Raw genomic sequence first — 21,932 nt, forward strand, 5'->3', positions numbered from 1 at the left:
AGGAGGAAGAATTGGGAATAAAAATAGAAGGAAGAAATTGGGGAAAATTATGGAGAACAAGACAACTCCAAAAAAATATTAATTAGAATAAAAGAAAACTATTATAAGATGTATTGTCGAAGGCTTTCATGGTGGAATCACTAGGTTCTTGTAGGTCTTTTTCAGTTAGGTCTTTTGTAGGTCTTTTTCAGACAATTTCAACAGAAAGGAGGAGACCATGAAAATGAACAAAATCTGGCTACCAGTATTTAAAAAACTCTAAAATTACAACAGCAAAACAGCAGAGAGGAAACAACCAGGCACATCTTAACACCTCTCAACAAAAGATTCCCCCAGGCTCAGCCAGGCCTTCAAATGCTAATGAAGGTGGTCAGTTGAAACATTCACACCTAGCTCCAGCAGAGAAGAGCTCTTTGCCCCACCCCAGCCATTCCACAGATATATAAACCCATTGTCCTAACTCCAACAGACCTCACCACCTCTGAGGATGCTTGCTATAGATGCAGGCGAAACATCAGGAGAAAATGCCTCTAGACCATGGCCCTATAGCCCGAAAAGACTTACAAGAACCTATTATAAGATGGTATGGAAATGGTACCTGATCCTGACAAAGATACACAACATGGACAAGAGTTGTTCAGAAAACTGTTGGAGGGGTTACAAAGAAAGAGGAATATATATTCACATGTGGTGGCATTGTAAATTTGCAAAGAGGCTTTGGGTAAAAGTTACATTAGAGATAGAAAGTATTATAAAGAACAAAATTAATATAAATCCAGCGACTATATTGTTATCTATTTATAATACAGATGAATGGAATGAAAACAAAAATAATTTGATAACGATGTTAATGGCTGCAAGGCTATTAATAGCAAACAAAAATAGAAAGGAGAGGTGGAAATTAAGATAGAAGAATGGTATAAGGAAATTTTGAAATTAACAATAAATGATAAATTAACATGCAATCTAAAGGTTTAAAAATGAAGAATAATGATTTTGAAAGTATATGGAAAAATATTGAAGAAACATTAAAGAAAGAAGATGAGAACTAACCTCTAGCAGAAGAAAGGAGGTTCTGGTGGGATCATAAAGAAAAGAAGGACTCTGAAGATGGGGAGCACAACAGGTAACACAACGGGGAAAAGGAGAAGAAATACCAATTGTACAGATGGGTTTTTTTGTAACGAAAAAAAATAGAACTGTAATTAAAAATACTATAAAGAATAAAATAAAAAATGCATGACCATGTGCTTTCAAGTAACCTATTCACTTATGGAGAGCCTATTAATTTTATTACGTTTCTTGGGTAAGGAATACTCAGAGGTGGCTTTGCCAGTTCCTCATACAGCTGAAAAAACACAGTCAGAAATCAGATGTGAAAACTAGTATACTGATAAGCTGCAAAAAGAAATGCATACATGCAAAAATACAAAAGCCATGTGTACGTAATTGAAGATGGGAAGAAAAAAATAAAGGCTCCCAACTCAACATGACACCAAGATGGAGAAAATTACAGAGAGTAAAATGAGGCAGAGATTTCCCCGTGCCTAGATTCTAAATACTGCAAAGCAGAAAAACCCTCTAGCATTGGCATCCAGGGCAGAGACAACAAGCTGCCTGTTATGATATGACCCCTAGTGCCATGGGCTCTTTGGAACTCATCTGGACTCATTCACTGGAGAATCAACTATGTTGCCCATTCAATTTTGGGCACAGCATGCAAGGAGGTTGCTCTTCCACCCACCAGGAAGAGGAAGAAAGTTCCGGGCTGCCCCTTGACTGCCGTCTGCTGACCTTTGTCCTCGAGAGGGAGTGAGGACTAAGAATAGAGCCAGTCAGAGGGGGCTCACATGCTTTGTGCCATTCACAATGAACACCCTTGTCTTGCCCCCATAGCAGTGAAGAGAGCCCTTGAACAGTAGCCATTGGGGAGTGTCACACGTTAGGAATTCTCTCGCATCATCCGGAAAATATGACTGGCCCAGGAGATTATGAAATAGTGACTACAGTGGGAACTCTGTTTAAGGAAAGTCCCTTTAGGATGTTTGCAACAGGCACGCAACCACAGATGTAATTCCAGTTTGCTTCGCTATCCCCGTCCAAAATGGACAGATGCCATTTCAGCCTTGCATGACCTGGTATTCTCCAGATGCGATAACACGGAATCCTTCAGATGTGCTACAACTCTCATCCTACTAAGAGCTGCCTGAAGATGACAGAGGATCAAAATCATTTGGAGCCCTCCACATTGTACAGATATAATACTTGATTCCACTTTGACCATCATTGCTATATCCTCTAGTTCAGCATTTCTCAACCTGGGGGTCAGGACCCCTGGGGGGGGGGTCACAAACGGGTACCAGAGGGGTCACCAAAGACCACCAGAAAAAAACAGTATTTTCTGTTGGTCATGGGCGTTCTGTGTGGGAAGTCTGGCCCAATTCTATCATTAGTGGGGTTCAAAATGCTCTTTTATTATAGGTAAACTATAAATCCCTGCAACTACAACTCCCAAATGCCAAGATCTATTTTCCGCAAACTCCACCAGTATTCACATTTGGACATATTGGGTATTTGTGCCAAGTTTGCTCCAGTGAATGAAAATACATCTCCCATATCAAATATTTACATTACGATTACAGTAGAAAAATGACAGTTATGAAGTAGCAATGAAAATAATTTTATGGTTGGGGGTCGCCACAACATGAGGAACTGTATTAAGGGGTTGTGGCATTAGGAGGGTTGAGAACCACTGCTCTAGTAAGTGGTGGAAAATCAAAGTCTTTGTATTTTCTGCTAGCAGTATAGTGTCAGCTGCATATATCAAACTGTTAATGTTCTTTCCTGATACTTTCACATAGATTATGGGGGTTATATTCAAAAAGTAATTTTTCCAAGCTCTGTTTATATAAATCAAGGGTCCTCAAACTAAGGCCCGGGGGCCGGATGTGGCCCTCCAAGGTCATTTACCCGGCCCTCACTCAGGGTCAACCTAATTCTGAAATGATTGTAAAGCACACAACAACAACAACAATCCTATCTCATCAGCCAAAAGCAGGCCCACACTTCCCATTGAAATACTAATAAGCTTATATTTGTTAACATTGTTCTTTATTTTAATTATTGTATTGTTTTTAAGTGTTTTTTGCACTACAAATAAGATATGTGCAGTGTGCATGGGAATTCATTCATGTTTTTTTTTTCAAATTATAATCCGGCCCTCCAACAGTTTGAGGGACTGTGACCTGGCCCTCTGTTTAAAAAGTTTCTGGACCCCTGATATAAATTAATATGTGCAAAGCACATTCAAGATCGCATATTGTTGTAATCAGAGTTTAGGTATGTTACATTTTTGGAATACAATTTTGTCTAGTTGGACTCTACCTGCAGAAAGCTACGTGATTAGAACTCCTCTCATGAATGATAGTATTCAAATATGCATATACGCTTTGAATTCATCCATACAGAGCCACTGAATACATAGTGCAGCAACCTAAGACAAGCCAAATAACAAATTCCATGGAGTTGTTATATGGGAGTACATTACATGGATTTGTACACTACATGGAGCTGTTGTTTGGGAACAATAAAGCATTCGCGTGAAAATCTATCCATTTATCTGACCATTAATTTCAGCAAAATCAGACAAAAATACATTTGGCAATGACCGATCCCTCCATCCACTTTGAAGTGAGTACATCCAGGAATGGAAAGGAGATATGTAACCAAAAGCATGGTGGATGCCATCTGCATCTACCCTGTGAGAGATGGTTCTGGTTCCTAACTCTACAGACATCTGTTCAAAATGTGTGAAAGAATAGAAGCAATAATTTTCAAATTGTCCAGATGACTCAGAAAGCAGCCATATGATTATTAGAGTTGGTAACATGATGCCGGCCATCACCATTTTCAAACAAGGGGATGGGACAAGTACACTTCAACCTGATGAAGTGGCCTAAGGGTTTATATAATGTGTGATTCCTGCCTGATGCCTTGGCTGTTGGCCAGTAAGGTCCCTCAGCCTCTCTCGTGGCCAAAAAGATATTAATAGTTACATGATATCACAATTTAATGAAAATTTATTTATTTATTTATTACTATATTTATATACCATCCCTCTCAGCCCGCAGGCGACTCAGGGCAGTGTACAGTTGGTACCAAGACCATAAAATACAAATTCAATACCATAAAAACAATCAGAAGATATAAAACCACAGCAAAGTCAATTAAAAACACATATCATTAGGGTCTCCTTATTAAAACATTGTCCAGTCACGTCATCAACCATTCCATTTTCCTATGTCTATTACACTGCATTTCCCATAGTCACCTATGGATGTGAGAACTGGACCATAAGAAAGACTGAACGAAGGAAGATAGAAGCTTTTGAACTGCGGTGCTGGAGGAAAGTTCTGAGAGTGCCTTGGACTGCGAGAAGATCCAACCAGTCTATACTTCAGGAAATAAAGTTTGACTGCTCATTGGAGGGAAGGATAGTAGAGGCAAAACTGAAGTACTTTGGCCACATCATGAGAAGAAAGGAAAGCTTAGAGAAGACAATGATAATGGGGAAAATGGAAGGAAAAAGGAAGAGGGGCCGACGAAGGGCAAGATAGGATCCTTGAAGTGACTGGATTGACCTTGAAAGAGCTGGGGATGGTGACGGCCAACAGGGAGCTCTGGTGTGGGCTGGCCCATGAGGTCACGAAGAGTCGGAAACAACTGAACGAATGAACAACAACAACATTACACTGTATTTGCAAACGCCTGCTCAAAAAACCAAGTCTTGACTCTTTGGAGATTGATGCCAACATATGATACTAATTCTACTTCCCATCTAAATCTGAAGAACTGCTTTAGTTCTAAAATGATCAAGGGTCTGGAGAACAAGCCCTATGAGGAGTGGCTTAAGGAGCTGGGCATGTTTAGCCTGAAGAAGAGAAGGCTGAAAGGAGATATGATAGCCATGTATAAATATGTGAAAGGAAGCCACAGGGAGGAGGGAGCCAGTTTGTTTTCTGCTTCCCTGGAGACTAGGACGCGAAACAATGGCTTCAAACTACAAGAAAGGAGATTCCATCTGAACATGAGGAAGAACTTCCTGACTGTGAGAGCCGTTCAGCAGTGGAACTAACTGCCCTGGAGTGTGGTGGAGGCTCCTTCTTTGAAAGCTTTTAAACAGAGGCTGGATGGCCATCTGTCAGAGGTGATTTGAATGCAATATTCCTGCTTCTTGGCAGGGGGTTGGACTGGATTTCCCATGAGGTCTCTTCCAACTCTATGATTCTATGATTCTATAAACCAGTCTGGTGTCAAAAATGGACTACACAACAGAATAGAGGACAGAATAGAAGTGCTTCTGGTCAGTCAAAAGTCACATCAGGAAGCAGGGATTTGGCATGGGTTGGATGGGGTTATACTCCCCTGAGGACCAGACAAACATTTTGAGTATATTTTTGAATTCAGTTCTGAACTTGGATTTTAAGCTTTCCACAAAGATCAGGAGCGCAATTGAAATTGCAACTATTCCTGGAGGTGCCTGTAAACAACGGTGACTCATGGTTATATTTGCAACCCATTTACAACCCGTTTGGTCTCAATACTATACTCGTGGGATACAATACTGCATTCTTGAAGAGTGTTTGAACAGTTCACCTGATCTAAAATGCTTCCACTGTTGACTGAAAATGGTTTCAAGGAGAATGTAACACCCCATTACAACACTGGCCACTTTCTGCCAATAGTCAAAGACCTTATTGTTTATTGTGGCAGGCCTCTACCAACTCACAGACAGAAATCTTAAATGAATGAGCTGTAATTTTGTGTATTTTAATTTTACTTAATATTATTGAGGTTTTAGAAACTGGAGAAAACTCTAGTACGCAAACATAAGAACAATTCTAAAAAGTATTTAAAAACATATCTGGCATAGAAAACAATCAGAGAGTGTAACTCTAATTGTTAAATTATCTCACCTAAGTGGCAGAAAAAAAATAATTGCAACATCGACCAACCATGAACACAGAGAGCTAATTTTGTTCTAATTTGCAAATGTCTAGCAGGTGGCCGTCGAATTACTGAAGCAGCCCGGGCCTCTCCCTTTCGATTTTCTCTATCACCTTCATGAAAACGTCTTGTTGTAGAGTGCAAACATTGCTTATCAAGCTTGGGGTTCATTGTCATCTATGGACTCAATTACTGAGTTAAAGGGAAGAACTAACATGATACAAAGAGATAGATTGAGCACTGTTATTGTGCCGTCACACCCAGGCACTATAAAATTAAAACTAAGATGTACTTCTCTCTTTATCTGGGTGAACTGCAGGGATCTTTCTTAGAAGCTTAAGATTTTCAGAAACAGAGGTGAGTCCAGGTTTTGAACATCAAACAGAATATTTTTTTTCAAAGTCCATAGCAGACTTGGCACAGCTTGTTGAAGTTACAAACAAAACAGTCAATTTGTGAAACCATGTAGATGTTCTTTCCTTTTCCACCAGCTGCTAAGTTAACTTAGTTAGGGTAGAGTGTCCCAGAAAGTTAACTTCCCTCAAAGGTAGGAAATCCTGGGACACTCTACCCTAACTCTGAGCCACTATGGTTAGAAAGAACAGGTCTTCCCCTATCTAAGCTCAAGGTTAGCTTTGGAGATGAAGTAATGAAGTCTCTCTCTCTATCTATCTATCTCAATATGTTTCTCAATAAGCTTCTCTATCTAACTCAATATCTCAATTACTCAATACTCAATTACTCAATTGTACTTACAATGGCTTGTCAGAGCTGCCTTAGCTTGACCTAACAGCACATCTGAGGCTTCTTTTTTTCTAAACTGAAGGAGGCAGGAGAGATTCCAAAATGGAGAACTCATCCCCAGGAAAAAGGGCGGTCTCTAAACCCAAAGAGATACTTTTCTAAACCAATAACTGCAAAATGCCTGCAGGCTGGCTTTCCAGCCTCTATTAATGTTTAACTTTCAGGATGCTGCTAAAATTGTAGCAACCCTGTGAGAAATGCAAAGGGAAGCTATTTCAAGCAACTAAGGGGTAATGCAAACCAAGCTCCTGGAAGACGGAACAGTTATGATAAAACATTACAGGCAACATTGTCACTTTTAATGTGTTTCTTACAGGCTGTTGGGAATGGTGTACTTGCAATGTGTCTAATGCCAATCATCATTATGAAAACAAAGATATTTGACAAATACCTAGCTGTTTTGATGTTGAGTGATAATTTCTACCTTAACCACACAGAAATCCATATGTTCCTTATGCAGTGGTTTTAGACAACTGTTTAGGAGACCCCCCTCTTCCTCTCCCTGACCAGCTTTGCTTTACTTTCTTTAAATATGCTTTAATTATTTCACAATTCAGTTGGCAGGCATCTTTTCTTTGTTTTTTTACATGACACGAGCTGGTTAACTCTCAACAAAATGGATGGTGCCCCAAACAGAAGCCTGTCATTTGTCAAAGTCTGCGGTGAAGCCTAGGCTTTGGTTTGTCAATAACAGCATATTGCTATCCTGGTCCTCAAATGGAGAAAAGGATTTCACACCAACTACCCTCATCACACTAGAACAGTGTTTCTCAACCTTTCTAATGCCAAGACCTCTTAATACAGTTCCTCGTGTTGTGGTGACACCCACCCATAAAATTATTTTCGTTGCTATTTCATAACTGTAATTTTGCTACTGTTTTGAATTGTAATATAAATATCTGATATGCAGGATATATTTTCATTCACTGGACCAAATTTGGCACAAACACCCAATATGCCCAAATTTGAATACTGGTGGCATTGGAGGTGATTGATTTTGTCATTTGGGAGTTGTAGTTGCTGGGATTTATAGTTCACCCACAATCAAAGAGGATTCTAAACTCCACCAACGATAGAATTGAATCAAATTTGGCACACAGAACCCCAATGGCCAACAGAAAATACTGGAAGGGTTTGGTGGGCATTGACCTTGAGTTTTGGAGTTGTAGTTCACCTGCATCCAGAGAACACTGCAGACTCCTACAATGATGGATTTGGACCAAACTTGGTTTGAATACTCAATATGCCCACAATGGTGGAGTTTGGGAAAAACAGACTTGACATTTGGGAGTTGTAGTTGCAGGGATTTATAGTTCACCCACAATCAAAGAGAATGCTCCCCTTCTTAAAGCAGGTTTAACTCCAACTTAAGAAAGGGAATGGTCAGCTTGGCACTTCAACTCCTGTCTTCCATTCTGTGTTCCTTATACTTTTGTGATGGAATACATCATTTTTACACTAATTGTGAGTTACTTCAGTTCAGTCCTAGCTAAGCAACACTAAGAAACAACTCAGACTGAAAGCTGTTAAAAAAAAACCCCAGGTGTTGCAAATGGTCAGAAGTTGTGAAATTATGAAAAGCCTTGTACAGTGACTATTCTAACTCCAGAAATGACAAAGAGAAGAAACAGAAGCAACTTTTCTGAGCAGCTACAGCAACCTGCGAAATTAGGTCAAGATGTGGGAGACAGATAACTGGGTTCCAATAGGTTGCTTCTTCATCACCCGCTCCAGCAGACATCAAAGACTAAGAAAAGTTTCCATCGAAATGTATCACCTTCTTGGCAAGGGGTGATAGATATCATCAGAGGACTGTAGCCTTTGGTTGAGTTCAGATACAGTGATAAAAACAATCTCATTGCCAGAAAAATTATCAGCAAAGTGTGATCAGCACAACCCAGGTGCTCTTTCCTGGTTACTTAATTTATCATCGTCATAAATATAATTCAATTTTTACCTAAAAGAATCCCACACCTTGCGTGACTGTGGAGCAAAACAGACAACTCCGCATCTGTATGCTTGTCTACTGTGCCTGCCTCGTGTACAGAAGAAGAATTCTTGGAGGCTACAGACAATGCTGTTGCTGTTGCCCATTTTTGGTCAAAAGATATTTCACCGCCTGCACACCTTCTATTTTTATCAGTTTTATACTAATTTATGCAATGCTTTTGATACGAAATAAATAAATACCACAGGATCTTCAAATACTGTATTACTTGAGTATATTTTGTGCTTTCAGCTTCTTTGCATGTATCATTTGAATGTATTTATAATAGTCCTGTAAATTATACTGGTGTGATGATTATAATCTCCACATTACAAACAGTAATTTTGCTGGGTTGGTGTAGGTTTTTTTTTTTGGGGGGGGGGCTATATGGCCATGTTCTAGAGGCATTCTCTCCTGACGTTTCGCCTGCATCTATGGCAAGCATCCTCAGAGGTAGTGAGGTCTGTTGGAACTAGGAAAAAGGACAATTTCAACAGAAAGGAAGAAACCATGAAAATGAACAAAATCTGGCTACCAGTATTAAAAAACTCTAAAATTAAAACAATCAGGGACATCTAATCACCTCTCAACAAAAGATTGTTCCAGGCACTGCCAGGCTATCAAATGGTAATCAAGGTGGTCAGTTGAAACATTCACACCTAGCTCCAGCAGACAAGAGTCCTTTGTCCCACCCTGCTCTTTCCACAGATATATAAACCCATTTTCCTAGTTCGAACAGACTTCACTACCTCTGAGGATGCTTGCCATAGATGCAGGCGAAACGTCAGGAGAGAATGTCTCTAGAACATGCCCATATAGCCCGAAAAAACCTACAACAACCTAGGAAAAAGGATTTATATATCTGTGGAATGACCAGGGTGGGACAAAGGACTGTTGTCTGCTGGAGCTAGGTGTGAATGTTTCAACTGACCACCTTGATTAGCATTTGATGGCCTAGCAGTGCCTTTGGCAATCTTTTGTTGAGAGGTGATCAGATATTCCAGATTGTTTCCTCTCTGTTGTTTTACTGTTGTAGTTTTAGAATTTTTAATACTGTAGAACATGGCCATATAGCCCAAAAAAAAACCTACAACAACCCAGTGATTCTGGCCATGAAAGCCTTCAACAGTAGTTTTGCTATTTTGAAAACAGGGGAGAACATGCCTTGATCTCTGATGCACCCTCAAACACTATGCAGGCTTTTCCCAATATCAGTAGTATTTCTCTAACCTTTGGTCTTTCAGGTGTTTCAAACAAATATCATAATCCTTGGCTGTTTGAACTGTACTCCAAAAATATAGATGGAAACAGCTAGGAACAATTGATACATAACATTCCAGGTGGACTGTGCTTAGAGCTTGTAATAGCTGTTTCTCAATTCCCAGAATTCTCCACTCAAAATGAGCACTATATCTATTTATTGCTATGTTATATTCACATAGTAACTAGTTGTCTATAGGAAGTTTCCCATTCCAACTTCTGTCTTATGTTCCCCAGCAACCGATATACATGCTACAGCTAATACTGGAGGTAATATATCTAATAACCACAATAGCACTAACCTTTAAGAAGTGGTCCAATTCCCAAGACCAAGTTTTGAATGTATAAATCCCAATTAAATTATATTAGGAGTAACCTACCTGTGTAGCCAGCCAAAGCAGCAGCAGGAATGACAGGTTTGTCCTTGTTCATGTCAGCCCGGTCCCGAACATAGTCCTTGAAGGTGCCTTTGGGCTTGTGGTTGGGCAAGGCCACTGGGTAGTCCTCAGAATCAAAACTGTCATAAGAAGGGACGCGCTGGAGACTCTGGAAGGATGACTGGCTGCTCCATGATTGTGTCAGCCGATCACAGCTGTCATAGCTTTCTATACTCTCAAAAGAATCCTGGCCTCCAAGTTTACCTATAAGAAAAGGAGAAAAATGAGGAGTGTGCCCAACAAGCGGTGAAACTGCTTCTCACACAGATTAAATGAATCAATCCCTTGATACAGATAAAAGCAAAAATAATCCTTCCTTCCTTTCTTCTTTGACACATTTGTCACAGATTATGGATCCACTGGGTTGACATTGCAAGGTCCTCCAGATGTTGTTGGACTTCCAACACCCATAATTCTGCACCAAAAAAAATCGATGGTTTCTGGAAGTTAAGGTTGTTGTAGGTTTTTCAGGCTGTATGGCCATGTTCTAGAAGCATTCTCTCCTGATGTTTCACCTGCATCTATGGCAGGCATCCTTAGAGGTTGTGAGGTCCGAGGTTGCCTGCCATAGATCCAGGTGAAACGTCCCCCCCCCCCCCCCAAAAAAAAAACAGTGAAAAGGACTTAAAAACCCCAAAAAGCTAAATGATGAAAAGCTAAATGATGATACAGAAAAAAGGGAAGGAAGGGGGGAAAGAAAAAGAAAGAAAGAAAGAAAGAAAGGAGGGAGGGAGGGAGGGAAGGAAGGAAGGAAGGAAGGAGAGAAAGAGGGAGGGAAAGAAAGAAGGAAGCATGGAGTGAAGGAAGGAAGGAAAGAAGTAGAGAAGGAAGAAAGGAGAGAAAGAGAAGGAAAATGAAAAAGGGGGAAGGAAAGAAAGAGGTAGAGAAGGAAGGAAAGAGAGAAGGACAGAAAAAAGGAAAGGAAGGAAAGAGGGAGTGAAGGAAGGAAGGAAAAGCAGAAAAAGAGTGAGGGAAGGAAAGAGAGAAGGAAGGAAGGAAGCAAAAAGCAAAGGAAGGAAAGAGGTAGAGAAGGAAGAAAGGAGAGAACGAAGAAGGAAAAGAAAAAGGAGGAAAAAAAGAGGTAGAGAAAGAAGGAAGGAGAGAAGGACAGAAAAAAAGGAAAGGAAAGAAAGAGGGAGCGAAGGAAGGAGGGAAAGAAGCATAAAAAAGAGGGAGGGAGGGAGGGAGGGAAAGAAGGGAAGAGAGAAGGAAGGAAGGATGGAAGCAAAGAGCTAAGGAAGGAAAGGTAGTGAAGGAAGAAAGGAGAGAAAGAGGAAGGAAAATAAAAAGGGGGAAGGAAAGAAAAAGGTAGAGGAGGAAGGAAGGAGAGAAGGAAAGAAATAAGGAAAGGAAGGAAACAGGGAGTGAAGGAAGGAGGGAAAGAAGGAGAGAAGATTGGCCACAGCAATGCATGGTGGATACAGCTAGTGTGTGTGTGTGTGTGTGTGTGTGTGAGAGAGAGAGAGAGAGAGAGAGAGAGAGAGAGAGAGAGAGAATGGCATTACTAAGCAGCCTAACTTGCCAATCAATATGGTATTGATCATACCATATGGTATGGCAAGGACTTGTTTCAAGGTGCAGCACCTTGCTTTAGAACAGGAGAGAGCAACACAGTGCCACATATGACCTTTACATATACATGCATCCGTGCATGTACACATCGGCATGAACACACATACAAGCAGTTCCACTGCCACAGAAGCAATAAAGACAGCATCACTGCCACCACCTCTACCACTAAAATCATGACTTTTCTTCTTCTCTTTCGGATCAGTTTCTTCTTTACTGACTAGTGAGGCTTTCTGGTGTAGGAGACCATTTGGGTACAATCTTGCACCTTAAGGAGACTGAATTTCAATGCCGAATTCTTGCTACCACTAAATTTTGGGGGAAGTGGCAGCAAAACAATGGATACCAGGGAATCCAATACGGCTTGTGTATCCAACTCTGTGTTAAAATAAGTGCATAGTTTACAAACCTAAGCAGCTACCTTTTCACCCTCCTCATAACTATTTTAATGTTGCCCCAGGGTCAGAATTATTTATTCCCATTGTTTGTGGGATCATTTCATCACAAGCCAGATCTGTCAACCCTGGCAGCTCTGTTCAGATTTACGGCTTATATGCCATCTGATGACTTGAGTCTAGTTAAGTGTTGAGGTTCAAAAAGAATTTAAAACAAAAATAAACAACCAAAAACACACACCCTTACATGGCACTCTCTAGAATTCCTCACTCTGACTATTGCTCAACGATTTCTTCTTTACTGACAATGCTAAACAGCGTAATAGGATCATTCAAGTTCATTAATTTCCAAAAGCCAGGCTGAAAACAGCTGCTGAGATTGTGTAAGAGTTCCTGGAGAAATTTCCACTGCCAGAGATACTGGCACCTAAATACCCAGAAAGTACACTTCAAGGGGCAGAGCAGAGAAACGGAACATTTGGCTGAATATCTGCCATCTCTTTCAGGAATGGGTTGGATCAACTGCTCAGAGGCCTTCATCTCAGGTATCTTAACTTCAAAGAAAATGCATTTCCTGGGAGATTAAGGGGAAAGCCCATTGCTCAGAAGATGCAGAAAGTTTGCATACTCAACCAGTTCCACTTTCTAGAATGAAAGGATGGAGAGTGTTTCAAGTCTGCTATCAAAATTCAACAGATTGATGTGTTGCCTAATACTAGAAGTAGCAGCACAATTTGTGGGGCCCAAGAAACTACAGGAAAAGATGATCTTGACAGCTACACATTATAGTTGCCCATCCTCAGACAGTCCTAGTTTGGAAATGCTAGTTTGAAATGATAATTGGTTCCTATTGCATTAGCTAACTGCAATATAATGAAGGACATCTTCACCTCTTTAATGGTGTAATCTTAAGTTTTTAATCACTCTGGATTGTGGCGCAGCTGGCTGAGTGTCAGCTGCATTAAGATCACTTCTGACCAAAAAGTCATGAGTTTGAAGCCAGCCCGGGTCGGAGTGAGCTTCCGACCAATTGTGTAGCTTGTTGTCGACCTTTGCAACCTGAAAGACCGTTGCATCTGTCAAGTAGGAAATTTAGGTACCACCTATGTGTGGGGAGGCTAATTTAACAAAATTTACGAGGCCATAAAAAGACTCCAGCAATGCACTCCAGCAAAAAGCATGCAGGGAATGTGGAAGTACTTCATCAGTGTCACAGATGGATGATGAAAGTGACAGCTCCCCTGGCAGCCAGAAAACATTAATAGCCTCTGACTGTCTTGTCTATGTTGCGTGCCATGCCACTGAATGTTTGCCATATATGTGTACATTGTAATCCGCCCTGAGTCCCCTGCGGGGTGAGAAGGGCGGATAATAAATACTGTAAATAAATAGATTTGAGGGACAGAAAGAATGACAGAATGGCCCACTCGGCAATGTCCTTCCATTAACAAGCAAAGACTTTTTTATTCAGACAAGCTTTTGAAACTTTTTTTAAAGAATAGGCTAAAGGGCGTTGCATTGTTTTAATATCTTTTTGTCTTCTTTAAATTACATTTTATTCTTTTGAATCGCAGGAACACCTCAGCAAGCAAAAGTCCAAAATTGGCAGGCTAAAACCCGGAACCTCAATCAGTGGGTGAGACCGGATGAGAAACTCCCTCCTGGGCACACAGAAAGCTGGGTCACTTGGAAGGCACTGAACAGGCAGTGCTCTGGCACCACAAAATGGGGCTACAAAGTGCGGCCCATAACATATGAGTGTGGAGAACAGAAAACCACAGACTACTTACTACAATGCAGTCTGAGCCCTGCCCTGCCACATGCATGATGGAGAACCTCCTCACAACAACACCAGAGGCACTCAAACTGGTCAGCTTCTGGTCAAAGGAAATTTAGTATAATGCCAAGTTTTTAACTTACTTTGTGGGTTTTCTATACATTATATCTGTATTCTCACTTCAGGACAGGAAAAGAGATTTAAAGATGGGCTCAAAGCCAACCTTAAAAACTCTGGCATAGACACTGAGAACTGGGAAACCCTGGCCCTTGAGTGCTCCAGCTGGAGGTCAGCTGTGACCAGCAGTGCTGCAGAATTTGAAGAGGCACGAATGGAGGGTGTAAGAGAGAAACGTGCCAAGAGGAAGTCATGTCAAGCCAACCCCGACCGAGACCATCTTCCACCTGGAAACCAATGCCCTCACTGCGGGAGAAGATGCAGGTCAAGAATAGAGCTCCACAGTCACCTATGGATCCATAAGAATTCTGATCCTGGAAGACTATCCTACTCAGCCAATGAGGAATCACCTAAGTAAGTAAGTAAGTATTCTCAGTTCACTTCTGACACAATAAATAAATAAATATTATTTTGTTCAGTTGTGGATTGTTTAAACATTAATCTATTTTAATATTTACTTCTGGGATATTTTTAATTATATTCTTTTAAACTGTGAGTGGCTTTAAACCCCAATTTTGGGGGAGAAGCAGAATAACAACGACGACGACGATGATAGCTATGATGATTGCAGCACCAGCTTTGGAGCAATTATGAGGATAGGGTTACAGCAACTACACTGCTGCAGATAAATATACAAATAGGAGATCTATGGGAAAATCAGAGATGCTAAGTGGTGTCACAAGTTACCTCTGCTGGTGCGCCCCATGCACATGTTATCCGGTGTTACAACTTCCTGTTTGATTGTGAAATAATCTGTCTGCAAGGATTCCATCTGCACTGGGTCGCGGAGGATAACTGACGGGTACTCATTCTCATACTTGAGGGACAGGAGCTCTTCGGAGCTGATTGGGTGGAGGGTCTGGTAGGACTCTGTAATAAAACTGGGCTCGGAAAATTCTGACGGAGGAACACACTGCGCATGCTCAATGCCATAACCTGCAAGCAGAAAGAATGGCACAGACTCAAGAACTGTCGAGAAAAGAACATGTCAAAATGGGGTGATAAGCACAGAGATGGCACTGCTGGCGACACTCTCAGTGTCTCCAGTCAACAAAACCTAACACTTCTTTGTCTCAAGTCATTCAAACTTGAAATCCTTGTTTGTAGGTCTCCTGGTGGCACAGTGGGTTAAACAGCTGAACTGCTGAACTTGCTGATCAAATCCGGGGAGTGGGGTGAGCTCCCACTGTTAGCCCCAGCTTCTGCCAACCTAGCAGTTCAAAAACATAGAATCATAGAATCAAAGAGTTGGAAGAGACCTCATGGGCCATCCAGTCCAACCCCCTGCCAAGAAGCAGGAATATTGCATTCAAATCACCCCTGACAGATGGCCATCCAGCCTCTGCTTAAAAGCTTCCAAAGAAGGAGCCTCCACCACACTCCGGGGCAGAGAGTTCCATTGCTGAACGGCTCTCACAGTCAGGAAGTTCTTCCTAATGTTCAGATGGAATCTCCTCTCTTGTAGTTTGAAGCCATTGTTCCGCGTCCTAGTCTCCAAGGAAGCAGAAAACAAGCTTGCTCCCTCCTCCCTGTGGCTTCCTCTCACATATTTATACATGGCTATCATATCTCCTCTCAGCCTTCTCTTCTTCAGGCTAAACATGCCCAGTTCCCTAAGCCGCTCCTCATAGGGCTTGTTCTCCAGACCCTTGATCATTTTAGTCGCCCTGCTCTGGACACATGCACATGTGAGTAGATTAATAGGTACCACTCCAGCAGGAAGCTAACAGTGCTCTATGCAGTCATGCCGGCCACATGACATTGGAGCTATCTATGGACAATACCGGCTCTTCGGCTTAGAAATGGAGATGAGCACCACCCCCCAGAGTTGGGCATGACTAGACTTAATGTCAGAGGAAACCTTTGCCTTTACTTTACCTTAGGTCCCAAAGACACAAACCCTAGTTTGTAAAGGAAGCTAGTATGACTTGGATCTCATATTATGCAAACCATTTCTCGGAGCAAATGGTCACACACTTTGCCGTTCAGCAGTGGAACTCTCTGCCCTGGAGTGTGGTGGAGGCTCCTTCTTTGGAAGCTTTTAAACAGAGGCTGAATGGCCATCTGTCAGGGGTGCTTTGAATGCAATATTCCTGCTTCTTGGCAGGGGGTTGGACTGGATGGCCCATGAGGTCTCTTCCAATTCTATGATTCTATGGTGAGCCAAGATTGACAAGAAATTTAGAGAACCTTTCCATCTCAACATGGGCTTTTACAAAAAGAAACTGAACTTTCATTTTCTGCCCAGTCCTATCACCTGGAGATGCTACAGATTGAACTGAGATCTTTCTGCATACAAAGCAGATGCTTTACCATTGACTTATGGTCCTTATGATTCTAGCTCCAAGCTTGTCCAGTCCCATATCCAAATTCCCATATTTGATCTCAATGGAAACATCACATGTCACTCTAGAATCTAATATTCGGATCTACAAGTTAAAAAATAGTCCTCCTCAACCTGTATATCACTGAAATTTGCTTCTTATGAGAAAAAATACTTACTAATGAAGTAGTCAGATGTATAACGGGATTCTGGATAGGCAGTGTTCATTCCATTTGTTGGATACGGCTTTATCTCTTCTGTATCAAGGAGTGAAAAGCAATAGGAAATATGTTGGTTTAGTGGAAATCATAACATTTACTTGCTATAACTTTCATTAAAGATATTTTACAACTTCCTTAACTTACCTTCAGAACAAATCAGTCAGGTAGGTTAAAATATCAACATGTTTTGCATGTGACATGCATCTTAGGCAGCAACCAGCAGGAAAAAATATGAACATTATATGGAGATCATTATACATTGTAACTATGTACAAATATTTACTATGTGCTGTACAAGCAATGTGAAGACCTGAAACATCATAGAAACTTAACAATCTACATTTGGGGAGGGAGGAAGCATGGACAATCATGATTGCACATGACAACATACATTCACCGAGCATAGAGTTTCGTACATAAATGTGCAGTGCTTTCTATGTATGAAATCCATCTGACTGGCCAGCGTGCTGGACAATGGGATCTAAAGCTCAAAACATCAGAAGAAATCTACATTGGGAACTAACCTCTAGTAAGTAACCCTCTATTTACCTTCAAGTAAATACCTACAGGGTGAATTTCTTAGATCTAAACCTTCCACAATATGGAGCTGATCCCTTCCATCAGATCCATCTGACTGTCCAGCAGGCAGGACAATGGGATATAAAGCCCAAAACATCAGAAGAAATCTACATTGGGGACTAACCTCTAGTAAGTAGTCCTATATTTACCTTCAAGTAAATATCTACAGGGTGAATTTCTTAGATCTAAACCAGTGGTTCTCAACCTGGGGTCCCCAGATGTTTTTGGCCTACAACTCCCAGAAATCCCAGCCAGTTTACCAGCTGTTAGGATCTAAACCTTCCACAATGTGGATCTGTTCCCTTCCATCAGATCCATCTGACTGGCCAGCGTGCTGGACAATGGGATATAAAGCCCAAAACATCAGAAGAAATCTACATTGGGAACTAATCTCTAGTAAGTAACCCTCTATTTACCTTCAAGTAAATATCAACAGCAGTGGTTCTCAACCTGTGGGTTCCCGGGTATTTTGGCCTACAACTTCCAGAGATCCCAGCCAGTTTACCAGCTCTTGGGATTTCTGGGAGTTGAAGGCCAAAACATCTGGGGACCCACAGGTTGAGAACCACTGATCTACAGGGTGAATTTCTTAAGATCTAAACCTTCCACAATATGGATCTGGTTCCTTCCATCAGAGCCATCTGACTGGCCAGTGGGCAGGACAATAGGATATAAAGCCCAAAACATCAGAAGAAATCTACATTGGGGTTCACCTCTAGTAAGTAAACCTCTATTTACCTCCAAGTAAATGTCTACAGGGTGAATTTCTTAGATCTAAACCCAATTGGACATACCATATATTTATAAATACTATCCCACATCCAAATCTAAATTCACAGCTATCTCAGGTATCATTTTTCAAAATGATGACCGCCTGTAGATACTTAAATGCTCCCCCTACTGAGTGCTGAGCTTTTCTTGGTCAAACTCATTGGGGCGAACAAGGTCACACTGGGACAGGCACCCTACATGCTCTCTCTCTCCTTTTCATTAAGATTAATAGGACTCCAACTTTGTCAGCTATTTCAAAATGTTTCAAAGTGAGGTGACTCACTACCACTGAGACATCTAAGAAGGACCAAAACAGCAGCAGGCAGGAATGTCTTCATCTTCATGTATTTGGGCATATTCATACTTTATTATTATTTTTTCCCGAAAATAAACCCCCACTTCCCAGCCGCCAGCAGTGCCCTCCACTTGACTGCCAATCCAATGGAAAGTTAACCACTGCAACCTGGTCTCCACCCTTCCCTGTGGTCATCCACCCTGGGCCTTGGCAGACCTCACTCGGAGAGAAAAGAGCGCCAAGGCTCCAAGCGACTCAGTTCACACAAGACTCCGTTTTGTTAAGCCATCTCTCCCCTCCCTTTATGCCGTTCCCAGGAGAAGCCAAAATTAGGCACTTTTTTCAATGAGTGTGCATTATCTCTGGCAAGATTCTGTCTGGCTTCAGCAGAAATAAATAAAAAGAGATGCAACCGCTCACCCACCATTTTTGTTGTTCTTTCTTGCTAGTTGGAATTGGCAAGTACAGGAGGTAATGCAGGAGCAAAAGGTCACTACAGAAGGAAGATGGCCTTCCTTTAATGTTGGAAGGCACAGTCTTCACAAGGATGCCCCATGCTGTTGGATAATCCCTCTAGGCTGATAGTTAGGGATAAGGTTACTGTTTGGGATGATAGAAATTTACTGTTCCTGAACTACGCCCCAGGATCCCACAGTCAGCATGGCCAAAAACATAACCTTTTCTGACCTCTGGGAGACTTTCAAAGTAATTGTGCTACATTTCACTGTCATAATTCCATCCTTTTTAATCCTGGGGATATTTAGAATTTTGAGCCAGAATTTGAATGCCCCACCAAATTACAATTACTAGTATTCCAATGCAGTGTTTCTCAACCTTCCTAATGACGCAGCCCCTTAATACAGTTCCTCATGTTGTGGTGACCCCCAACCATAGAATTATTTTTGTTGCTACTTCATAACTGTAATTTTGCTACTGTTATGAATCGTAATGTAAATATCCGATAAGCAGGATGTATTTTCATTCACTGGTCCAAATTTGGCACAAATACTCAATACACCCCCAATTAAAATACTGGTGGGGTTGGGGGGGGGGGTTAATTTTGTCATTTGGAAGATGTAGTTGCTGGGATTTATAGTTAACCTACAATCAAAGAGCATTCTGAACTCCACCAACGATGGAATTGAACCAAACTTGCCACACACAACTCCCATGACCAAAAGAAAACACTGGAAGGGTTTGGTGGGCATTGACCTTGAGTTTTGGAGTTGTAGCTCACCTACATCCAGAGAGCACTGTGGACTCAAAGAATGATGGATCTGGAGCAAACTTGGCACAAATATGGCCAAATGTGAACACTGCTGGGGTTTGGGGAAAATAGACCATGACATTTTGGAGTTGTAGTTGTGGGATTTATAGTTCACCTATAATCAAAGAGCCCCTTGAACCCCACTAATGATAGAATTGCGCAAAACTTCCCACACAGAACCCCCATGACCAACAGAAAATACTGTGTTTTCTGATGGTCTTTGGTGACCCCTCCAACATCCCATTGCGACCCCCCCCCCCCAGGGATCCTGACCCCCAGGTTGAGAAACACTGTTCTAGAGAATCCAATTTTTAGTGACTCCATGAATTTCCTAGCATTTTCTTAAGAAAGCCATAATCAAAAGCAGCTTTGCCGATATTTCCTCTGAAACATAGCTTATAGCACCTGGCAATCTCTCTTTCCAGCACTAACCAGAGCTGACCCCTTTAGGTTTCCAAGATCAGACAGGATCTCATGCTGTTTGGGAATTTAGGTCTAAAGTGAAATATAACACTGAATTGTATAGTATAAACAGAACCCTGGTTAGGACAGGCCTTCACTATCAGTATATTTATTCCAAAAATAAAAATTTAGCCTCCTAGTCATGTATGCCAGATTTGCAGTTCCAAGCAGTAAATAAGATTAGGTCAGAAAACAAACTTCTAGAGGAGGGATTAACAATATAAGGGTCCTGAGAAATCGTTTGACTATAAATTCCATTCTCTCACACCACTGGCTATATTTATTTATTATTTATTTATTTAAAGCATTTATATTCCGCCCTTCTCACCCCAAAGGGGACTCAGAGTGGAGCACAACATATAAACAGCAAACACTCAATGCCGAAACATACAAGTCCGTACACATACAAAAGCATTAAAATCACCCATCTTGATGTTAAAATCCTCTAGTTAAAATGGTATCAACAACATATCAAATTTGGTTGGCATACTAAGGGTTCCTATTGCTGTCTCATTGCACAGTCCCAAGGGCTCGGTCCCACAACCACGTTTTTATCATCCTTCTAAAGGACAAGAGGGAGGGGGCTGACCTGATCTCATTACGAAGGGAGTTCCATAGCCACGAGTTCCAGTGGGATTCCTATGTTGACAGTATCACCTCCACACTCCTTGGTGCCATCTGGTTCATAAAGGGTTGGTGGGATTAGGACTTGATTGAGGATTTGAAACCAGTTGCCTATTTCTAGATCTTATCAACAGGCTCTAAAAAAAAATTGCATATCTGTCTACTATGCTGTCATGGAGATACCACTGAAAACAACCTTCTCCATAGCAAGTGATCAATCTTCAGTATGATGAAATCACATCTCATCTGAGGCTATGACATTTAATGTAATGCTTATGAAAGTGCCAATGTTCTGTACAACATCATTTCATTCCAACACCTCCAACCTTACACTGAGTAATGAGGAGAAAAAGAAATTACCTCCGGAAATACATATCACCACTAAATGAGAAGAGAGGCTTATATTCTACCACTGAGTATATTTACCTACAGAAAACCACAGGTGGAGGTAAAATAATCTAAGTGGGTTGCATGGAACGGGAAGAAAAACCCTATTCCTCCCACTTCTGCCACCCAAGAGACTATAATAAGTTTCTCTCTCCACCCAAAGCAGAAACCTCCAGAATGGTTTGCACTGCAAACATCTTAGTGGGCAGTGTGTTTACAACTGTTTTCACTTTGCCTGTTTCTTTGTTCAGGCATGAGTATGGCTGTGTCTCCCAAAGGTTATCCAGTGTAAACACATTGGTTAAAAGGAGACAGTTGCAACACAGATTTTCACAGCAGACAGTTCCCAGGTCTGCAGCAAAGAATAGTCATTAAATCATTTAGATTCCTATATGCATGGGCTCATTTTTCTTTCTTACTGGACATAGACTGCATTAAACACACAACATCTCAATTATTTTGCAAAGAATTATAAGCCAATGACTTATGCAGAGGTTGATGAATTTCACAGGTTAGCTGCAATGAATTTAATCGTAGGTAAAGGTTTTCCCCTGACATTCAGTCCAGTCGTGTCCAACTCTGGAGGTTGAT

The 21,932-nt window shown here is 41.2% G+C and overlaps 1 protein-coding gene across 2 annotated transcripts in view; it reads right to left on the minus strand.

Annotated features, from left to right (window-relative positions):
• The window catches only part of ETS1 (ETS proto-oncogene 1, transcription factor), a 153,341-nt gene that overhangs the window by 16,360 nt on the left and 115,049 nt on the right, over nt 1-21,932 (minus strand). For both annotated transcript variants that reach the window (XM_060787149.2, XM_060787150.2), the window contains 3 exons: nt 16,915-16,992; nt 15,100-15,348; nt 10,434-10,698 (listed from right to left, as the gene is read on the minus strand). In XM_060787149.2, the coding sequence (XP_060643132.2) occupies nt 10,434-10,698; nt 15,100-15,348; nt 16,915-16,992 (592 nt within the window). The remainder of the gene's footprint in view (nt 1-10,433; nt 10,699-15,099; nt 15,349-16,914; nt 16,993-21,932) is intronic.

Source organism: Anolis sagrei, chromosome 7 (assembly GCF_037176765.1).
Source record: "Anolis sagrei isolate rAnoSag1 chromosome 7, rAnoSag1.mat, whole genome shotgun sequence".
Classification (NCBI taxonomy): domain Eukaryota; kingdom Metazoa; phylum Chordata; class Lepidosauria; order Squamata; family Dactyloidae; genus Anolis; species Anolis sagrei.